This window comes from Benincasa hispida, chromosome 8, assembly GCF_009727055.1.
Source record: "Benincasa hispida cultivar B227 chromosome 8, ASM972705v1, whole genome shotgun sequence".
Classification (NCBI taxonomy): Eukaryota; Viridiplantae; Streptophyta; class Magnoliopsida; order Cucurbitales; family Cucurbitaceae; genus Benincasa; species Benincasa hispida.
The window spans coordinates 1,679,322-1,697,042 of NC_052356.1; the positions used below are offsets into that span (position 1 = coordinate 1,679,322).

The 17,721-nt window shown below is 35.8% G+C and overlaps 1 protein-coding gene across 1 annotated transcript in view; it reads left to right on the forward strand.

Annotated features, from left to right (window-relative positions):
* Nucleotides 1–16,294, forward strand: part of LOC120082932 (protein transport protein sec24) — a 28,404-nt gene extending 12,110 nt beyond the window's left edge. Inside the window, exons 10-14 of the mRNA XM_039038357.1 lie at nt 946–1,038; nt 2,875–2,998; nt 14,125–14,402; nt 14,763–14,977; nt 15,629–16,294. Of these exons, the coding sequence (XP_038894285.1) occupies nt 946–1,038; nt 2,875–2,998; nt 14,125–14,402; nt 14,763–14,977; nt 15,629–15,840 (922 nt within the window). The 3' untranslated portion in view covers nt 15,841–16,294. The remainder of the gene's footprint in view (nt 1–945; nt 1,039–2,874; nt 2,999–14,124; nt 14,403–14,762; nt 14,978–15,628) is intronic.
* The last annotated feature ends 1,427 nt before the right edge of the window (nt 16,295–17,721 follow it).

Below are 17,721 nucleotides of genomic sequence, written 5' to 3' on the forward strand. Positions count from 1 at the left end.
ACACTTGAACCATAGATGCTGATAATTATCTTCCTCCAGAAGGCATGAGGTTCTTGAATAAATCTCCAACTCCACTTCGCAGTTAGGACCAAATTTCTGTGTTTTATGCTCCAATGTTGAGCCCCCCCATGGTGTTGACCTGGAGGGTAAAATTCCATCTCATCGAATGATTTACTTTGCTGCCTTAATTTCTTTCCAAGGAAAAAGACCGTAAAATTCACCAAAGCTCTAAACTGACCATTGAAGGCATGAGAAAAATAGACATGTAGAAATATAAAGGGATCATGAAAGGACCGAGTTGCAAAGAGTCTAATATCCACCTCTGGATAGGGCAAATCTTTTCCATCTCTCTATCTTCATTTGAATCTTGTCAAGAACAGGCTGCCAAAAAGAGATCTTTTTGGCATATCCACCAAGAGAAAGGCCTCGATAATTCCACGTTTCACCTAAATATTAATGTGCAGGACAGAAGTGCTGGGTGTTTACAACCATGCAGTATCATTTTCCTCAGCAGTAGGCGGGTCCTAATGCAATTACTTTGTGTCAACTCTACTATTCGTCTGTTCTTATTTTATTGGTCCGTGGGTCTTTTCTACCTTAACCATACTGGAATTTTCCTGAAAGTTTTCCTGCTATGATTTACGAAATTATACTAACAACCTACATCAGCTTCTTTATGTTTCTTTTCTTGGGGATTCATAGCTTAGGAGTGGTCCATTTAGTCTTGTTTTATGGAAAGTTGTCCTCGAAGTCAATTTTTTTCTTCCAATGTCGTTCAAGTACTTGTTCACTTTGCAAATAAATTAGTTCACCTTTGGCCTCATTGACTTTCGCCAGCTTCCTGTTCTTGCACATTATTTTGATTTTATAAATCCATCCTGTTAAACGTTTTTATGGTGTTAACCAGCTTAATACTACTAATCAATAGACTATGATCTTATGCAGGCACGCTCCTGGGTTTCCCATTGTGCAGATTGCTTTCCAGTATACGGTTGTTGTGCCTCCCGAGGAGCTTTCTAGTTCTATTTCATCTAGTAGGTATATCCAAAGATACAAAAAACTGTCGATTTTAAGTTTTACTTGTAAATGGATTTTAAGTTTCCCTTCTTGTAAATGCTCCAAAATCTAAACATCGTCTATTAGTGTGCTATTCAATAGGTTGACCCTCTTGTGTAAATGCATTTTTATGTTCCTAATATTGATGTTTTTTTTCGTGGTTTCTTCTCTGAGTATCTCTTTTCAATTCCTTAATGAAAAGTCTTGTATCTTTTTATTTTCTTTCTTTTTTTTTTAATAAAAAGAAAAAGAGGTTGACCTTCTTGGGTATTTGATGTTTCACTCAAGTAGATTTATTCATGTGCCTATCAGTTTGACTGTTCAGTCCTCAATGACAAGTTAAGATTTTCTTTAATCGGTTCTATGTAACATTTTTTACACAAACAGGTAGGTCATGATGTTACAGCTTGCATTCTAATACTAGAATCATTCACTCATTTCGTTCCTTTTCTCTTATTTGTTATATATATATATCTCGATGCACACAAGTGGAAGAAATACCTCAAAGATTTTAATAATGACCCAAAATTTACATCAAGCTGCCTTTTTATAGGCAAGGCAGAAAGGGTAGGATAAAAATAGAGGGTTAGGCCAAATAGGTAGCTGGTTTTAGAAAGACATAAAAATTGTGGTGTGTGCTTTATTTTGTCATTTTTTGGGGGGAGAGAAACCGTAGTCTTTAGAGGTGTGGAGAGTGATCAAAGCAAGGTGTGGTCCCTTGTAGTGGTGCAAGTGGTTTTGTTCAGCTCAGTTATCGTGGAAAACTAGAGTCGAACCAACCATATGGTGAAGGAGACATGAAAATTGATTGTAAGAGAACTGCGTGGATTGAACTGCTTAGATCGTCCGTTTGGTTGATTCAGCTTGTGGCTCACCAGTAGGCATGTGGGTCTGGGACGGGTCAGGTTGAGTTTGGGAGGTGAGGCAAGTTTGTGTATGAGCTGTTTATTTGTTTGTTTGTTTGTTTTGTTTCCTGTTTTTCTTACAGTCCATTTTGTGTCCAAGGGGCTGGACAGAAGTAAAATTTTACATTCCCTCAACTTTAATTTATGACCTGGTGGATACAAGTTCCACTTTCACGCCAACTAGATCAACAGTATTGTTTGAAGTAAATTTTAAATTTTAAAATATATCTATTATTGGTTTGTTCAGTTTATCCGCTTTATCACTTTGCCAACCCTCAGCCTGACAAAATTTTTGGTTTTTTTCATTTTCAACTTGAAACTGCCAAACCGGCAAGCAGTTTCAGTTGGTTTCGGTGATGTTTTCAGTCTTTTGGTTCTTCCTTGTACTCTTAGTCCCTTCTAAGGGTTCATGTTTTTCTTTGGACTTCGATCATGAAGTCTTTTTGTAGTTATTAGTTGGGTCCTAATTTGCTTAACGGGAGATCCTTCCTCTAGTAGTACTCCCTTCCATGGGCTTCTTTTTTGGGATACCCGTGTGTTCTTTTTTTCTCAAAGAAAGACTGGTTTTTCAGTGAAAAAAAATCCTCATCACTTTCTTGGCTTTTATTTTCAATTAATTTCCTCCATAATGCAGTAGGCAGATGAAAATGATCACAGAACATATTTTTTCGTCAATCCAGTTTGTTTTCCCATTTCAGTTTCAATTTCATTATGCTCATGATAATCTCCAACGCAAGTTGCTTTCATGAGAAGAAAGTGAGAAACTTTGTACGATTTTTTTTCACGCTGGATTCTTTTTGTCTGAAATCAGCATTTCATAATTAACTTAGTCATCGATATAGTCTTCTAATGTCTGCTACTTATAGAACAAGTTATTTTGCCTAGCTTGATGCATGCTGAATTGTTTATACAGAACGGAACATTCCCTTAAACGAAGACTGAGGATACGAACTATACAGTTTGGTACTGCTCAAAATTTCAATGAGCTTTACGACAGTGTTGAGCCTGAGGCGGTTCTCTCATTGCTCGTTCACAAGGTATGTCCTATAAAATCCACTCTAAAAAACTATCTTGAAACCAAACGTCAGTTTATTTACTTTACTGTAAACATGACCTTGAGTGTATGGGATAGCTGATATCTTAAATCACCGATTGACCCAAATTTAAGCTGATGGGTGAAGGTAAATTTAATATTATATTATCTAACGCTTTCCCTCTTGGTACCACTAATATGTAGAAGACCCAACAAGTAGAAATCAATATTAATTAGGGAGGAAATAACATTACGATCTTACCTGAACAGGATCTGTTCTATAGGTTGTACAACTGTATTCTTGAGTTCTAAGGAAGGAAATAACATTGCAGGGGCTTGAACATAAGACCTCCTAGACCACTAACTTTGTTACCGACTTAAATTTAGGAAGAATAATATTATTGTATTTCTTCTTACCTAAATAAAACAGCTACAAGGTCTTTTTATATAGGAGAAAAACCACCAACCAACAAGGAAATAAATATTACAAATCTAAATAATAAATATACACAAAATACACAATAAATATTACAAAACATATAATGAAATCCTACATGATATCATATCCACCTTGATTAATTGAGGAATGCTGAATTTCTGTGCCAACAATCTGTTATAAATATATCTAACAAAGTGATTCACATGGCAGCATGCTGATTTTCTTTTACAGCCATGGTAAACAAACAATATGAGTATTTTACTCATGAATTCAATGGATAAACATCACTACAGCTACATGATATAATTTATTTATTGTCTTGGAGGAAGACCACTTGTTGGGAACTGTACTGATAATCTTAGAGAACCCTTGTTCCCCTAAGATTGTGGTGTTTGAGTAGCACAACTGTACAGACACGTGGTGTCAGGTTGTGTGTTCAAACCTTTAGGTGAGTTTATTAAGAAAAACTTTGATGTTTCTTATGTTTGGGCACCCTCGGATTAGTGGGGTGAAACCCTTGATACTGGATTGTTGAAACATCTCAGAGAATCCTTGTTAGAGAGAGTGATTTTAAGCAGAAGAGTGTGGTAGTCTGTCTTAAGAGAGGATTATGGTATTGTAGACATTTACTCTATCTACATAGTTTGTCAATCATCATGGGATAGTTTAGTTGTCAATAAAGGTCATGGAAATAATGAAGGATTTAGAGAGAATGAGTTCATGCAGGGCGACTACTTAGGATTTAATATCTTATGAATTACTTTGACAATCAAATATAGTAGGGTTAGGAGGTTGTCTAGTGAGATAAGTTGATGCAATCGGAACATTCAGATAAAAAAAAGCCTAAGCTTGTGCTTAGAAGTAATTTAAATAAATCTGATTGTATAAGAAAATATTGAATTAATATGTAGTTTAACATATAAAGTTATCTTATTTAAAATGTTCCAGGTAAGAAGTTCATTAAAATTAGAGTGCAATAGCGTATAACAAGGTTTATCTTTATTTAGTTGAGATTTCATTTATTAGCTAGTTGCATTTATTATATTTCATAGGTAATATATCTTCTTGTGATGTCTTTCGGCCATGCCTGTGGCATATAGAGACGATTGCTCAAAAGATACCAACTCCGAAAAGGAGGGAAAAAAGCATGAATAAACATAATCATTAAGGCAAATACTTCAATAGAAAACCACCCAAATAATTCGGAACACCAAGTAGACGTCTTCAAGTGAGCTACTTCAATATGTTGAAAGCCAGGTAGATGTTTATCGTGGAAGATAGATTGATTCCTTTCCAACCGAAGTTATGATATAATTGTTTTAACTGCGCCAGATAAATCTGGCTTTGGGATTAGCAAGATTCCACTTAGCAATGCTGAAACATTATTTCTGAAAGTTCAAGAAACCAAACTCGAGTATCATCATTTGGTCCAAATGAAATGGTAGAAACTGTAGATAGTAATTACTGAAATTCAAATATTTTTTTTCATTCTTTAAGGAGTCGTTTGGATTGAGGGAATTGAGATGGGAATAAGGGTGAGAATGGGTAAGGGATACACATCCTCTTGTTTGGTCCAAGGTTTGTCTCCATTAGAATTCTTTTATCCCTTGCTGTCAGGAGATCTTTGCTCCCTTTGCAAAAATTAACTCAATTAGAATTCTTTTGCTTTTTGCAGCCAATTTAGAATGGGCACTTCATCAACTAGATGTTAAAAATGTCTTTCTCAATGGTGATTTAGAAGAAGAGACATTTATGAGCCTACCATTAGTGGAACTTGAATGTTTTATGTTGGAAATAAGGGGCTTTGTTGATAGTTTATAGCCCAATGGTATTTTGGTATTTTACTTTACCCTAGGTTTATTTCCTTTTTTATTTTAGGGCTTGCTAGAGCCTATAAATATGACTTCTATTGTAACTTTTATTGTGTGTTAAAAATAATAAAAGAGACTCTATCGTGGTTTTTCTCCTTATTCTAGGGTTTTCCACGTAAACCTAGTGTTCTCTATTTTCTATCTTTTAAAATGGTATCAGAGCGTGGTGAAGAAAACCCTAATTTCCATCGGCGAAAACCAACCGATGCAAGATAATCTTAGTTCTGCACTAGGCTCGCTACTGCCGATTCTGACCACCGACACAACTGCCGCCGCCGATACCATCGTTGTTACTGCTGTCCAAGCCGCGGTTAATTAGTACCTTTAGTCCTTGCATATCCATCCAACTCTAGTGCATTGCAACCCTTTGATGAAAACCCTAGCGTTGCCGCCCTTTTTCACAATGCTGTCGGCGTTCCTCCTTTGTTATCGAGAGTTGCCGTTGCCTATCCCTCCAACCTCACTACCAGTAGTCAGAACCTACACCTTGAAGCCGAGATTGGTGAGTCATCCACCTACCACAGAGGTAAATCCCCTACCATGGTAATGTTGGGAATCCCCGACTCCTTTTCCTTTCAGCCGCAAGCAACCTATTTGCAGCCGCCGGGCCTTCCTCATCATGAGCCGCCTAGTTATGAACATAAAGATTCGATTGGTTTATCTCAGGTAATGGTTCAATAATAGTTGGCTAATCTTCAGGCAAGTTTTCAGTAACAAATTGCTACTTTTGGGGTAGCCTTAGGTGCTTCCACAAACTTAAATTCTAGTATAGTGAATTCTGATATTCCTTCCAGTTTACCGATGTATCCAGAGAATCCAGTAACCTCTTTCCCTGCTTTAGCTATTGCAAACTATTTGTCTGGATCTATGGAAAATTTCATAGGGTTAATTACAGGAGAAAAGTTGAATGGTTAGAATTATTTCTCCTGGTCTCAGTCCATTAAAATGATTCTTGAGGGGCGTCACAAGTTTGAGTATCTAACTGGTGAGATACCAAGACCTAGGCCAGGGATCCCCAAGAGTGCATTTGGAAAGGAGAAGACTCCCTGTTTCGATCACTGCTGATTAATAGTATGGAACCTCAGATAGGGAAACCGTTGTTGTATGTTGCGACTACTTGAAATATCTGGGATGCAGTTCAAAAATCATATTCTAAGAGGCAGAATGCGTCTCGTCTTTATACTCTGCGTAAACAGGCTCACGAATGCAAACTGGGGGCGATGGATGTCACTTCATACTTTAATAAATTGTCCTTAATCTGGCAGGAGATGGACTTGTGTCGTGAAATTATCTGGGATTGCCCTTGTGAAGGTGTTCAGTATTCCAAGATTGAGGAAGTTGATTGTGTCTATGATTTCCTAGCTGGTATGAATTCCAAGTTTGATGCAGTGCGAGGCCGTATACTAGGATAGAGGCTTATACCTTCTCTTATGGAAGTATGTTATGAGATTTGTCTAGAGGAAGACAGAGTCAGTGTTATAAACATCATGACTGTATCTGCTACTGATTCTGTTGCTTTCAATATAAAATTATTTGGTTTTGATAGTGACAAGCAAAATGGGAAACAGACACTAGTTTGTGAATATTGCAAGAAACTCTGACATATGAAAGATCAGTGCTGGAAGTTACATGGTAGACTACTGAATGGCAGAAGACGTCCTCTAAATGATAGGTCCAATCCTGGTCGGGCTCTTACGAGTGAATCTACAAGTGCCTCCCAGTCACAACCTCAGGTGAATTGCCAAAGTGACCCCGATTTCTCTTCCCTTAGGGTTGTTGCTCAATCAGGTACCTCTCAATCCTTAAGTCTCCTCAGCATAAATGGTATGAAACCATGGATACTTGATTCAGGGGCTATAGATCATTTGACTGGATCTTCTGATAATTTTCTATCATATCTTTCGAGTACTGGTAATGAAAAGATTCGGATTGCAAATAGGTCCTTTGCTCCTATTGCGGGCAAGGTCATATTTCTCATTTTAATGGTTTAACTTTACAGAATATGCTGCATGTACACAAAATATCTTACAATTTACTATCTATTAGTAAGATAACCAAAGATCTGAATTGTCAAGTTGCTTTTTCACCTGATAATGTTTTCTTTTAGGACTTGAGCTCGGGGAAGACGATTGGCACTGCCTGACACAATAGGGGACTAGTCTTTGATGATGATGCTTTCTCTAGGAACTGTTATAGGACTAGTTTGTTGTCTTCTTATTTTTCAACTTTAGAAAAAGATTGTATGTTGTGGCATTTTCGCCTTGGTCATCCAAATTTCAACTATATAAAATATTTATTTCCTTATTTATTCATTAAAGTTGATGTCTCTTCTCACCTTGTGATGTGAGCATTCGTGCAAAACAACATAGGGTCACTTTTCCGTCTCAACCTTACAAACCTTCTCAGCTCTTCACCCTTATTCATAGTAATGTTTGGGGTAACTTGAGTATTACCCCCTCTTCAGAGAAACGGTGGTTTGTGACCTTTATTGATGATCATACCCGTCTTACATGGGTTTTTCTCTTCAATGATAAATTTGAGGTTTCATCAGTATTTCAACAATTTTACACTACTGTTGAGACTTAGTTCAACACCAAAATTGCTATTCTTCGTAGTGATAATGGTCGTGAGTTCCTTAATAATACTCTTCTTGATTTTTTGTCTTCTAAAGGCATTGCTCACCAAAGCTCGTGTGCTTATACACCTCAATAGAATGGGGTGACTAAAAGGAAAAATCGTGACCTTCTCGAGGTTGCACGGTCTCTCATGCTGTCTACTTCACTTCCATCTTACTTATGGGGGGATGCAGTTCTGACTGCAGCTCATCTTATTAATCGAATGCCTTCCCATGTTCTCAAACTCCAAACCCCTCTTGAATGCCTCGAGGAGTCATAACCTACCATGCGACTTATTCCCAATGTTCCTTTTTGAGTTTTTGGGTGCACTGCCTTTGTTGTCCATAGTCATGACCCTAACCAAACTAAGCTTACCCCTCGTGCTCAGAAATGTGTCTTTGTTGGGTATCCCCTTCATCAGTGAGGTTATAAATGCTTCCACCCTCTTCCCGAAAATACTTCATCTCCATGGATGTAACGTTCCTTAAAGATAAACCTTTCTTTCCTGTTAGTCATCTTCAGGGGGAGAGTACTAATGAAGAGACTAACTGGTCCACATCTTCAGTCCCTATTGACCTTCCTGAACTCCTTCTTGAACCCATCCTGAGTACCCATGACACCGTTCTACCCACTAAACAAGTCCTTTGGATAACCTACTACAAGAAGAATCTTAGAAAGGAAATGGTGTCCCCTACTGCTCTACCGGCTCCGATAATGAATCTGAACCAACATAAGCTCAATGTACTACTGGCCTTGATAATACTAACTTGTGTGTTGAGGATGATATTGTTGATTTGGTTGAGAATGATAGGAATGATATGTTAGTTCCAGAGAATAACAAGTTGCAAGCAGTGATGAGACTTCAACAGAAACACAAGAGGGTGAGATTCTTCATCAGGCTGGAAAATGTAATCAAAATCCCATTACAGATGAGGAATCAAACAAACCAAAAGATTATGATCTCTCTCTTGACATTCCTATTGCATTGAGAAAGGGCACCAGATCCTACACCAAGTACCTTATGTATAGCTATATGTCTTATAGTAATCTATCTTCTGGGTTCAGGGCATTCACTACCAGCCTTGATACAGTAACAATACCCAAAAACATACATATGGCTATGGAAATTCCTGAGTGGAAGACTGCCATTATGGAAGAAATGAGAGCTCTTGAAAAGAATAATACGTGGGACCTTGTTGCTCTTCCCGAAAATACTTCATCTCCATGGATGTAACGTTCCTTAAGGATAAACCTTTCTTTCTCGTTAGTCATCTTCAGGGGAAGAGTACTAATGAAGAGACTAACTGGTCCACATCTTCAGTCCCTACTGACCTTCCTGAACTCCTTCTTGAACCCATCTCGAGTACCCATGACACGGTTCTCCCACTAAACAAGTCCTTTGGATAACCTACTACAGGAAGAATCTCAGAAAGGAAATGGTGTCCCCCTACTACTCTGCTGGCTCCGGTCATGAATCTGAACCAACGCAAGCTCAAGGTACTACTGGCCTTGATAATACTAACTTGTGTGTTGAGGATGATATTGTTGATTTGGTTGAGAATGACAGGAATGATATGTTAGTTCTAGAGAATAACAAGTTGCAAGCAGTGATAAGACTTCAACAGAAACACAAGAGGGTAAGATTCTTCATCAAGCTGGAAAATGTAATCAAAATCCCATTATAGATGAGGAATCAGACAAACCAGAGGATTATGATCTCTCTCTTGACATGCCCATTGCATTGAGAAAGGGCACTAGATCCTGCACCAAATACCCTATGTATAGCTATGTCTTATAGTAATCTATCTTCTGGGTTCAGGGCATTCACTGCCAGCCTTGATACAGTAATAATTCCCAAAAACATACATATGACTATGGAAATTCCTGAGTGGAATACTGCCGTCATGGAAGAAATGAGAGCTCTTGAAAAGAATAATACATGGGGCCTTGTTGCTCTTCCTAAAGGACATAAAACAATTAGGTGCAAGTGGGTGTTCACTTTGAAGTATAAACAAGATGGAACTCTAGACAGGTACAAGGCCAGACTTGTAGCAAAAGAGTTTATTCAAACTTATGGGATAGATTATTTTGAGACTTTCTCCACTGTAGCGAAGTTAAACACGGTCCGGGTCCTTCTTTATGTTGCAGTTAATAAAGACTGGCCTCTCCATCAACTTGATGTGAAAAATGCATTTCTGAATGGTGAATTAGAAGAAGAGGTGTATATGAGTCCCCCTAGGTTTTGAAGCTCAGTTTGATCATCAGGTTTGTAAACTCAAGAAGTCTTTGTGTGGTTTGAAACAGTCCCTGAGAGCATGGTCTGATAGGTTTACTACCTTTGTTAAGTCCCAAGGTTTCACTCAGGAACACTTTGATCACACGTTTACAAAAAGGTCAGTATCTGGAAAAATTGTTGTTCTAATTGTGTATGTTGATGATATTGTCCTGTCAGGAGATGCTGCTGCTGAGATCACCAGACTGAAAAAGAAAATGGTTGATGAGTTTGAGATCAAAGATCTAAGGAATCTAAAGTATTTCCTTAGAATGGAGATGGCAAGATCAAGGGAAGGGATCTCTATCTCACAACATAAATACACTCTTGACCTGTTAAAAAAAACAGGTATGACTGGATGTAGACCTGCTGACACTCCTATTGAATTCAATGCGAAACTGGGAGATTCTGTTGACAAAGTTCCTGTTGATAAAGAGAGGTATCAGCGTCTAGTGGGAAAACGAATTTACTTATCTCACACTAGACCAAATATTTCTTATGCTGTCAGTGTTGTTAGTCAGTTTATGCAGGCACCCTACGAAGAACATATGGAAACTGTGAATCAGATTCTGAGATATTTGAAAAGTTCACCAGGTAAAGGTCTGATGTTCAGAAAAACTGATAGGAAATGCATTGAGGCTTATACTGACTTTGATTGGGCAGGATTAGTTATTGACAGAAAGTCTACCTCTGGAATTGTACTTTTGTGTGGGGTAACCTATTACTTGGATAAGTAAGAAGCAAAATGTTGTTGCTAGAAGGAGTGCTGAAGCTGAATACAGAGCTATGAGTTTGGGAATCTGTGAAGGAATCTGGTTGAAGAAAGTTCTGTCTGATCTACACCAAGATAGTGTTCTACCTATGAAGCTCTATTGTGATAATAAAGCGACTATAGGCATAGCCAATTATTCTATACAACATGATAGAACGAAACATGTGGAGATTGACAAACACTTTATAAAAGAGAAACTGGACAATAGTAGTATTCGTATTCTGTATATTCCGTCTAGTCAACAAGTTGCTGATGTTCTCACCAAAGGGTTACTCAGGCAAAGTTTTGATTCATGTGTTAGTAAGTTGGTTCTGATTGGCATCTACGCCCCAACTTGAGGGAGAATGTTGGAAATAAGGGGCTTTGTTGATAGTTTATAGCCCCAAGGGTATTTTAATATTTTACTTTACCCTAGGTTTATTTCCTTTTTTATTTTAGGGCTTGCTAGAGCCTATAAATATGACTTCTATTGTAACTTTCATTGTGTGTTAAAAATAATAAAAGAGATTCTCTATCGTGGTTTTTTCTCCCTGTTCTAGGGTTTTCCACGTAAACCTAGTGTTCTCTATTTTCTATCTTTTAACATTTTATTATTATTTTTTTTTATAAATCATAAAGAAACATTTCATTGAATGGATGAAATAGGGAAAACCCAACACCTTTGGGTGAATATTGTTCTTTGTACTTTGGAGAACAAATCTCTTATTATTTAATTAGACAAAAGATATATATATATAGGTAAGTGGGAAACCCTAATCTAGAAAATATAAAATTACAATAAAGGAAAATTATACATATTAATTTAAATACATATTATAACACCCCCCTCAAGTTGGAGCAAATATGTCAATCATGTCCAACTTGTTGCCTAAATAGCTTATTCTTGCTTTGTTTACAGCTTTAGTAAGGATATCTCCCAATTGTTCTCCAGTCTTCACATATCCTGTAGATATCAAGCCTTGATTTTCTCGTGAATAAAATGACAATCCACTTCAATATATTTAGTTCGTTCATGAAACACCGGGTTGGATGCAATGTGAAGTGCAACTTGAGTATCACACCATAATTTACTTGACATGGTAACACTAAAGTCCATCTCAGATAAAAGTTGGTGTATCCATGCTATTTTACATAGAGATTGTGCCATAACTCTATATTCTGACTCAACACTTGAACGTGAAATTACATTCTATTTTTCTTACTTTTCCATGACATCGGTTTCCTCTACAAAAACACAATATCCAGAGGGCGATCTCTTATCTTCTCGAGATCTAATCAAATTAGCATCTGAAAAACATTCAACCCTTGTATGACTACGATTTTTATATAAGATCCAACGTCCAAGTGTAGCTTTTAGATAACATAGAATTCATTCTACTGCAGCCTAATGTTCCACTAGAGGAGAAGACATAAACTGACTCACAAATACTCACAGAGTAAGTGATATTTGATCGTTTCACTGTTTAATAGTTCAACTTTCCAACTAATCTTCTATATCTCTCAGCTTTTAGATAACCTTGAATGTTTTTTATTTTTTGGATAAATCATAAAGAAACATTTCATTAAATGAATGAAATAGGGAAAACTCAACACCTATTGGTGAATGCAAGAAATCTCTTCAATTGGAAAGATAAACTACACTGAGTAAGAGGAGAATCAGATTTACACCAAATAAAAGCATCAGTAAGAACCAAATCCATAAATCTATCAAAAGTAGAGGAGTCATTGAATAGTCGGCCACCAAAAGGATGTCCCACAAACAAAGATGACGGGAGATAAAAAATAGAATTGGGGCAAACAAAAGACCAATCAAATGCTTCCAAAATAATATGCCAGAAATGCCTCGCAAAGGAGTAGTAAGCAAACCGATGAGTGGGAGATTTAGAGTTCTGATAACACAGGATGCACCAAGAAGGGGAAAGATGCAGGTAAGGCATGCATCATTGAATGATAAAGTTTGCTGATTAAAGAAATCATTATACGGTCTCAGTAGTCTTCTAAAGCTTGGTTTGAACGTTTTGGAAAAAGTAGTTACTAATCACTAGCTATGATACCATTGAAGTCAAGCAAATCATACAATTTTCTTTAAACACTCCGGAAATATTAAATTTGCTATTTTAATTATATTGTTGATATTATTCTCACATGTATGACCCTTGAGAGTTTTGAAATACTTTTTTGAAATGGAGGTGGCAAGATCGAAGAAAAGCATTTCGAAGGAAACATGTTATCGACTTACTTCAAGAGACAGGTTTACTTGGTTGTTGGACAACAAAAACCCCTATTCAATTGAATTTAAAATTACAAGTTGGAAAAGTTGAAGAAGTAAAGGACAACGACATATACTAAAGGCTTATGGGTGTCTGATCTATTTATCTCACACGTCTAGATATGTCATTTATAGTTAATATGGTGAGTCAATTCATGCATTCACCTACACCCATTCATTTCAATGAAGTGTATAGAATCCTAAGATGAAAGGAACTCCAAGTAAAAGCATATTATTTCAAAAACTTGACAATCTTCAAGTTGAAGTGTATATTGATGCATATTGAGCTGGAAGTACTACTGATAAGATCTATTTCTGGTTATTGTTCATTTGTTGGAGGGAATTTAGTTAAATGGTGTAGTAAAAAATAAAAAGTAGTAGTCAAAAGCAGTATTAAAATAAAATTTAGAGCCTCAACATATGAACTTTGTGAAGGTATATAGATTAACAAGATACTTGGAGAATTGAAATTGCCTCAAAAGACACTTTGGATTTATTGTGAAGATTTCAACTCCAAACTTGGCTTGTATTCCATCTACAATCCAGCTTAAGGGTAGGTAAATTTATTCCTTGTTTGGGAAATATATCTTCTTTTAATTTGGTATTTTGAATATAGATGTCTTTTATTCAAAAGAAAGAGAAAAAAAAGGTATTATTGAAATCAAATGTAATTATAGCATATTCCATTTATACATTCTACAAAGCAGGACTGCTATCAAAATAATTTTAAGAACGCTCGCAACAATTTCATCCAAAGCGAAATAAGATGGCATATGGTGTTGGATATTGCTATTTTGTACTCGTTGTCTTATTTGTATTTGTATGTGCTAAAAGTAAAACGCAATGTATCATTGACATTTATATTGTCTTTACCATACTTCTATTTTTCAAGGTTATATTAGCTTCTTTGGAGCAAGGTGTTCGAGAGGGCAGGGCTCTACTTCATGATTGGCTTGTAATTCTTACAGCACAATACAATGATGCTTATAAACTTGTTCATTACAAAAATGGAGCTTCAGGAACTTCTCTGGTTGATGTTGCATTCTCTCAGTGTCCGCAACTTCAATCTCTACCTCGCTTGGTCTTTGCTTTACTTAGGAACCCTCTCCTTCGATTTCATGAGGAAGGTATCCATCCCGACTACCGGATCTATCTGCAATGCCTTTTCAGGTAATTTTGTGACCATCATTATTTAGAAGAATGTCATCTCCCATTTTTATGGTTGCAATCTCATAATTCACCTTGAAAATTTCAAATTCAGTACCTTTTTTCTTTTTTGTTTTTCGGGAACAAGCCTAATTCAATACTTGCTTATGTCCTAGTATATTATCTAATTTATCTTAACCTACTCTTGATTCAGTTCTACTATTTCTTTGGTGGGTTATGCGGTGATTTAGAAATTTTAATACAACTTGATAATTTTGGCTTTAGCAACAAGCTGAAGAATATCTTCTAGATATAGATATTTGTCTTCTCTCCTGTTTCTCATGTGACATTGCCGTGTAATTTATCTGTCCTTTACTGGCGCAGTGCACTTGAACCAAGTTCCCTACATTGTGCTGTGTATCCAGTGTTGACATCATATTCTACCCCGGACATTCAAGCATATCCACGTCACTCATTGAGTCGTGCTGCACTGATTACAAGTGGCAGTCCCATATTTTTCCTTGACGCGTTCACAACTCTAATTGTGTTTTATTCTTCCACCGCAGACCCTATGCTTCCGTTTCCTCCACCTCAAGATTGTAAGAGAATTTATCCCTTTTGGAGGGGAGGGATGATACTTTAGGCCCGTTTGTTAACCATTTTATATATAAGTTTTAAAAATTAAGCCTATTTTCTCTCAATTCTTTACAATGGTTTTTCTTAGGTAAAAGAATTGAGCCTTTGACCAAATTACAAAAATGAAAACAAAAACAATTTTTTAAAAACTACTTTCTTTAGTTTTCCAAACTTGGCCTGATTTTTGGAAACATGGTAAAAAGTAGATGACAAAGCAAGAAATTTAGAGGCGGAATGAGTGTTTATAAACTTAATTTTAAAAAACAAAAAACAAAAAACTAAGACCATGCATGATAACCATTTCGTTTTTTGTTTTTGGTTTTTGAAATTAAGTCTATTTTCTTCTCATTTCTTATAATATTTTGCATCTTTCTGAAGTACAATGGTTGAATTGTTAGTTAAATTCCAAAAACAAAAATAAATTTTTAGAAGCTACTTTTTTTAGTTTTCAAAATTTGTATTAGTTTTTTAAACCGTTGGTAAAAAGTAGATAACAAAGGAAGAAATTTAGAGGTGGAAGTAGTTAAACAATTTAGAGGGGCCTAAATAGTTACCAAATAGGGCTAAGTTTGGTTGATGTCTCTTTTTTAAACTTTGCCATGTTGATTTTTCAGGTTTATTAAGAACTACAATTAACGAACTAAAACAAGACAGATGCATCACTCCGAGACTCATATTTATCCGGGGAGGTCAGGATGATGCTACAGCTTTTGAAAACTATCTTATAGAGGAACAGGATGTCGATGGAAGCGGCCTCACTAGCGTCATGGGTTTCGTTTCCTTCCTCGAAGATGTGAAGCAGAGTGTTTTGGAATATCTGAAATAGACTGCATTGCTTGGCATTCATCTTTCATTGCTACTAAAAGCATTAGCAACAATGCATGCTCAAAACGTCCTGATATTTCAACTACTCTCGAGTCTGAACAATGAGTCGTCCCGATCAGCAATAGAGGGATGTTCTATATGAATGCTTGCAGAAAATTTGGATTTTCCTCATGGCGTAGAAGATCCCTTGAGGTGGACACTACACAAAGATCATTTTCAGGTGCTTATTACTTGTTGCTACATCTTTATGAAAGCAATTCACAGGTCTTGCCAATATTTTTCTTGTCTGAACATAATAAATATAGCTATGAGACTTGGTAGAACTGTTTTCATTAGATATTTTTTCAGCATTGTATTGCGATTGTGAAATACTTAGTTGACTGGAAAAGTAACTAGTTTTTCCTCTATCTTTATTGTAGATAATTTGATAGGATAATTTTATTCTTGTGGAATAATTGCCGAGAGTATTTGCTTGGAGATGTTTAGTTGTTTAAACCTAACAAAGTCCCTTTTTCCATGGGATTTGTATGTGTTAATCTGGGGGCATAATTTAAAGTAGGTTAGGTTACAAATTTGTTGCCTATGGTGAGAAGAAAGTCAAAACTTAGTCCTTTGATTTTACAAGTTATGATTTAGTCATATTAGTTTGATAAAATCCCATAAATAGTCGAATGATTTAATAAACTCCTCCTAAATAGTCCCTACCAGCGACTATTTTGGAGAATTTTATCAAATCATAAAAATTAAATTCTAACTTTTTTTTAAAAAAAAAAAATTATAGGGACCAAATTTATAATTTTAATGTAAATTTCATGGATCATCTACTTAAGTAACCAATTAATTTGTCTTGATCCTTTGAATACGAATAACATTGGAGAACTAAAGATTGATCAAGGTTTTAACTTTTTAATTTGCCTTTTATTTATAATTATTGTTTTCTATTTGTTTGTGGGGAAAATTTTATAATTTTGTACTCAGTACGAATTTGTCACACAACACATAGGCAAGCTTGTTAAGTCTTTTTGCCATGGACACTCGACGATTAAATTGTGGTCACATTTACATACTTGAAAATGAAAACAATGTGGAAACATGAAAAGTGAATTCCATTTTATAATGATGTTTACCAACATTCTGGAATCAAAATGAAGCGCGTGCCTTATGAGGAAATCCGTAACCTTGTTCTATAATCTCATTCTAAATGATAGAATGATCAATCCAATTACTATTGATTATCACGTGGGATTCAACTCTCTTTTTGGATAAACTTTTTAGGATTGGTAGGTTTTTCTCTTTCTTTATCCACATGATTCCATTACCGTCCATACGATTGTTTGTGCTAGGTGATAAAGTAATATCAGTGCCTATAGATTGAATCCGATATTGAATATTGATATCAAACTGGATATGACCAATATTGTTATATGTTTTTTTTCTTAATGAAAAAAATTTAATAGTAATGTAAACTACTTGTTTTAATACACGTTAAACTACTTCCTTGCACCATTTTTTATTTTATGTTTGGATAACTTTACACATCAATATGCAAAATTTTCTTATTCTCTATATTTTATTAAATAATATATACACGATCGCCTGCATGCATTTTCTTTGTTCAACTCTGTTAGTTTATCTATTATTTGCAACGTATGAAGCATGGGTTGAAATTATTATTCTTTTAAAAGTATTAATACTATCCAAACCTTTTATAAATGTCTTAAAACTTCCCATAGTGTAGAAATTTGTTAAAATATTATTCGAAAAATTGGACTTGGAATGATGTGACTATGATCTCGAACAAAAATTGACATTGCCACAATGTTAACAGCTTTTCAAGTTACTACCACACTATTTTAAGTTCCAATTTCCATCAAACATTCTA